Source organism: Delphinapterus leucas, chromosome 19, assembly GCF_059928025.1.
Source record: "Delphinapterus leucas isolate spDelLeu-1000000601 "Yukka" chromosome 19, BTC_Dleu_Yukka2, whole genome shotgun sequence".
Lineage (NCBI taxonomy): Eukaryota > Metazoa > Chordata > Mammalia > Artiodactyla > Monodontidae > Delphinapterus > Delphinapterus leucas.
Window position 1 is genome coordinate 53235955 of NC_143147.1, and position 5378 is coordinate 53241332.

At 58.9% G+C, this 5378-nt stretch overlaps 1 protein-coding gene across 1 annotated transcript; it reads right to left on the minus strand.

Annotated features, from left to right (window-relative positions):
* Positions 1 to 471: 471 nt before the first annotated feature.
* Positions 472 to 4069, minus strand: SPATA32 (spermatogenesis associated 32). Its single transcript, XM_022565214.2, has 3 exons — positions 4015 to 4069; positions 2701 to 3692; positions 472 to 2155 (listed from the first exon to the last, which is right to left on the minus strand). Exons 1-3 carry the CDS (start codon positions 4018 to 4020, stop codon positions 2071 to 2073), a joined length of 1083 nt encoding a protein of 360 aa, XP_022420922.2. The 5' UTR covers positions 4021 to 4069; the 3' UTR covers positions 472 to 2070.
* Positions 4070 to 5378: the final 1309 nt, after the last annotated feature.

The window sequence follows — 5378 nt, forward strand, 5'->3', positions numbered from 1 at the left end:
AGAGAGATGCCAGGGCCAGGCAGGCCTTTCCCCAAACCCAGCACCCCAGGCCTGGCCTCAGTCCCTGCTCTCACTTCTCAGACCCAGCGCTTGGGCCTGTCTGTATTGTACGGGTGGCCGCAAGGCCCTTGAACTCCGTTGCCCCCTGGGAGGGCTGCTCAGCCCGTGGCTGTGGCCGCTGCTGCTTCTGTCTGGGTCAGCAGGGTACGCGTTGCTGCAGCCTCCTCCCCTGCGTCCTCCCGGCCTGCTCCTCTCCTGGGTCTCACGTGAGCAGTCTTTGAGGCTTCTGTGGAGGCCTTGGAGGCGGGGAGAAGACAGGGCCGAAGGGCCCAGCCCACTTGAGTGCCAGACTCCAGGGGACCTGAGACCAGACCTGTGGGTGCACAGCTTCCCCTCCCAGGACCCGCGCCGCCCCCGCCAGCCTGCAGCCACAGTCCTCTCCCTGGGGGATTCCGGGGGCAGTAGCTTGGAGGAGTGGCGGACCTTCCCCCTGCCCTCGTCACCTGGACGTTCTCTTTGCCGATGGTGATATCTTGGTCTTCCGTCCCCTGCTGCGTGAAGGGCAGTCACGGGCTCGGAGGCCGGTCCAGTGTCCCAGGTCCACAGTCCCCAAGCTGGCTTCCGGGTGGATCTTAACTTTTGGCAGGGGGGCCCTTCTCCCTCACCACTGGCCTGCGCCTCTCTGCTGGGGAACCTGCAGTTTTTGTCTTTTATGTTTCTGCCTCCCTTAAGGCATGTAAATTTGTGACTCCACTTGGAAGCTAACAGGATGGCTGAGGCCCAGGGGAGAAGCAGGCCCCAGAGGCCCCAAGTCAAGGCGTGGGAGGGTGGGATCTAGCCAAGTTGGGGCTGTGGCCCACCTTACCCCAGGACCCCCGGGAGGGCAGGAGCCCTTCCTCCAAACGATGCAAACCCACAAACCACATTAACAAAATACTTTGGGAAGATGCATCCCAACAGCCAGACACTCACCTCTGGGTCTCTTCATCCTTCCTTCCAGCCTCCTGCCCCCTTCTCTGGCCCTGGCCCATTCTTAACTGCTCACCCCTTCCTAATCCCATTCTCCCAGGCCCTGGGCACCTCCCTCCTCAGCCCCGTCTCAAGGTGGGGCAGGATTCTGAGGATCTGCAAGGTGGAGGTTTCACTGCATCGGGAGCCTTGGCCCAGAGTAGGTCTCAGGGCTCACCAGGTCCCAAGCCTCGATGCTGCCTCCCCTTCTCTTCCCCCCCAACTTCCCTCTTCCTGCCCATGTCCATCCCCACACTCCAAGTTCTCTTCCCTCCTTTGCTGCCATCTCCTCTTCCAGAAGGTTCTCCACATTGCCTGTCCTCCCCCGCCGTGGGGAGGCTTCTGCGTCTGTGTGCATATGTCTGGGTCACAGGTACTGTGTTTGTGTGTGCCTGTGTGCACGGCACGTGTGGACCATGCTTCCTTGGTCTGCATGTGGCTATGTCATGTGAATATCTGTGTGTGTAACATGCTGGTCAGCTGCTGGGGTGTGTGTGTGTGTGTGTGTCTGGGTTGTGTGCAGAAGTGCATCATTACACATGGGCTCTCCCCTACGCTGGAGGTACCTCAGACTCAAGGCGGTGGCCCCTGGAGGACCAATCCTTTAGCTTCATTCTTGCCCTCCTTCAAGCCCTGGACACCACCCCTTTCCCATGCCAGGCCTTCCCCATGGAGAGAAGCAGGAAGAACTCCTTCCAGAAGCCTTCTCACCTGCCCAGCCCCACCCCCAGCAGGCTCTCGCCTCAGGCGATCCCAACGTGCCCCCTTTTACATCTAAGAAACAGAAGCCTCAGAAAGGGCACCACTGAGGCCTCCCCTAGTCACGAGTCTGTTGCTGGCTGGGAGGTCCGGCTGGGTGCAGGGGAAGTGGGACCACCCATGGGGAGTGAGCAGGCACAAAACAGGGCTGGCAGAGCCCTCAGGGGGCAGGGGCTGCTGGGGTAGCTACAGTGGGGGTGGCATCCCTAAAAAAATCGAGATCAGGATGCTGCAGCCAGAGGAGTTCACTGGTCCAGGAGCATCTGCACAAAATGTCTGAGCCGGGGGCCAGCACTGTAGGCTTTACTGGTTTTGTCTAGTCTTCTCTGGGGAAGTGGGGGACGACAGCTTAAAATGGATTTTCAGCAATAATGGACCCCCTCCCGAACTGCAACGCAAGAGAGAGAGAGAGAGTGTCACTTGGGCCTTGGTGGGAAGGTCAAAAGAGAGGGGTGAGCCCAGAGGCCTCTCCGAGGAAGGCCCTGGGGCTAAGAAGGCCTCTTCCTGCCACGCGGGTGGGCGGCTGGTGATCTGTTGTGGTCATTCAACACCAGGAAGCACGGGGTGCTGGGGAACCCCAGTTCCTCATTCCTGGCTTGATGGAGGTGTCCTGGGCCCAGAGCTGGAGCCATCGGGTTCTCAATAGGGAAGATACTAGCCTGAGCATTTCCAGTGAGGGTGAGGCTGTCTGTGCTCTGGGTGAGAAGCCTCCTAACGCTAGGACGACATTCTAGTTCCCTCTTTGAACCCAGGTCCTTGTCCCTGCCCTGGAGCAGGTTGAGGTCTTGAGGTTGAGACATCACAGCCCACCCATCCCCCAGCCAGTCCCTCATTCCACTGTCCCCACCCCCACCTGGCTGTGTGAGGAATGGGGCCACCTGCACATCATAACACGGCCCCCTCCTGGGGGAGCTTTGGGCCAGCCTCACTTACTCTTTCCCAGCTCCTTGCGGCTGAGGGGACATGTTTGGGGGCTGGAGAAACTTCACCTCCCCTTCAATGGTGGCCCTCTTGAACCCTGGCTTGCTGAAATCAAGGTAAGTGTGAGGGAAGTGCTTGTCTTCCTGCTTTGAAGCATCCTGCGGCTCCCTGGTTTCTAGTGGTTCCTCTGGTGGCTTCTCTAGCGCATCCTGAGTGAGGTTTTCCTGCTCTGGCTCGTCCACAGTGGGCTGGGCAGTGTGATCCACAGTGGGCTCTGTGGAAGGCGTCATGGCTATCTGGAGTGGGGCTTTGATCACATGCCCCAAATTGGGCAAGTCCATCCTGCTGGAGGAGGCCATGGCCAGGGAAGATGCAAAGTTGATCAGCTCTGCCAGGCCGATGGTTTGTGGGGAGGGGGACGGCTGGGGGCTTGGAGGCTGCTGGGAGACTTTGTCTGGAAGAGCTGGCTGGGCACTGGGGGCCTGGCTCTGCTTCTTGGAGCACACAGTGTCCTTGGGGGCCGACGGCTGGTCTGGGTGGCAGGCGGTCTCTTTTGTGCTCTCCTTGATGGGCTGCATGCTGATCGCCTGTTGCAGGCTGTGTTCTGAGGCCTGAACGAACTTGTCTGCCCAGAAGAGGTGTTTGGAGGTCTGCACACAGATGGAGCGGTGGTCGGTGGATAGCGGGTCCTCCTCTGTGGTACTCAGGTAGCTGGAGTTTGACCTCATACTCCATTGGCTGATGTCCTGCTGCATTAGCCCTTCCATGTAGGGGTGGAGTGACTCTGTCTTATACCCCTGCAGCTCAGGGTCTTCACTGAAGGGTTCCAAGTTAACCACCTTCATCTTGGGCTCTGTGTCCAGCTTGGCCTCGGGCTGGAGCATGACAACCGGGCGCATCTCTGGCTGCGGGAAAGGCTTGGGCTTCCGTTCTGGCTCCAGTTCTGGGTCTAGGCACAGGACCTCTTTGTCTGGGGACTCCAGCTCTAGCAATTCTTTCTCCAGCTGAAAGGTTTCAACAGAAAGCTGAGGAGGCGCCTGCCCCCTCAAAGTCCTCCCCGACACCCATTCCCTGCCCTGCCCCCCTCGTGCTTCTTCTCACTTCCTTTCCCACACTTGCCTCTTCCAAGTGACCTGCCTAGGGCAGGGAGGCGGTGTGGGCAGCTGGTGAGGGCGGGTGTGCGTGCTCGTGCCGACACTGGCCTGGCGCCAGGGTCCCAGAATTGTCCAGGGTAGGGGCTGGTCGGGCTTTAGAGAAGACAGGCCCCAAAGAGCCCTGCCCCTGGACTCCCACCTCCCCATAACATGTGATGCTGCCCATTGTTACCTCCATGTCATCTTCCTCTTGTACTGGCTGGAACTGGTTTTGGTTTATGCCACCCCTAAGACAGAAGGAGACAGAGTGGGTTACAGGGCTCCATGGGGTGGCTTCAGGGGACGGTGTCTGGAGCCCTTAAGGCCCCCTGCCTTGTACACGAGCTGGCAAGATGCCCTCAGCTCACTCCCCTGTCTGTGCCCACTCCCACCAAAAATTCCAGACTCATTCTCAAACTTCAGTGAGTTCTGGAAGTGCCCAGAGAGCTGGCCAAGTTGCCCCCTGCCACCCGCAAAAGAGGGATACAGTTGGTTGGAGGTGAGGCCCAGGAATCTTCATTTTAATCCAGCATCCCAGTGAGCCAGTGCCCTTGAAAGCGGCTCCCCACAGAAAGAAAAGCCCAGAGCAATGCCCTCTCTGGGACCTGCCCGCTCTCAGCTTGGAAATGCAGGGGTGTATATGGAGGGTGCCCTTGGTTCCTGTTGGTATTTTGCCATCATCTTGGCCGTCGCCTTCAGTGCTCAGCCACTGTGACCCCTCTCCTTCCTTAGGCAACTGCCCACCCTTCCCTTGGACTGCTGTCCTCAGAGAAAGGCAGCTCTAAGGGGTCAGGTCCCATCCACGTCTTGGGTGTGCCCCACCACCCCTCAGTCCTCCTCCAACGTCAGGGGCTGGGGGCAGAAGCAGAGGAGGATAGGACCCCCACCCCCTGCTGCCTTTTGGCCTGGATACTGCCCTTGGGGAGATTTTGGAAATGGGCAAGATAGAGGGAGATCCTGGGTGGGTACACATGAAAACCTCACAGCCATGGCAGCTGGTGAGGGCTGGTGATCTTGGAGGGTTGGGGAGAGGTCCTACGATGATGGGGGGGACTAGTTCTCACTGTGTATCCACAATGTCCACCGACTCCTTGTCACAGCAGGGAAATCCATTGGCACCTGGCAGGGAGAAGGAGGTGAGGGCAGGGGAGCTGCAGGCGGGGACAGTCCCTGAGGGGTTCTGGAGTCCGGGCTGGAGGTGCTGCTCCAGCCACCCCCTCCCTCCCTGTCCCTCACCTAAGCCCATGTGCCGTCCCCTCGCCCATCCTTGCCAGGGTCACCAGCCCTATCCTCCACGTCTGCTCCCTCCACCTTCCGTGATCCATCACCGTCCTCCATTAGGGCGAATACTAACCGTGGTCACTTCCGTTCATTGAGGGCTTCTAGCCCAGGTATTGTGAGGAGCACTTTATATGCTTCAGCTCATTGAATCAACACAGAAAATGAGAAGAGGTTCATTTGCCGAAAGTCCCTCAGCTGATCATTCAGGAAGTCAGGACCTGAATGCAGATTTCACTCAAGAAACTCTTTACTCCCCTGTCCCGCATGCCATCCTAC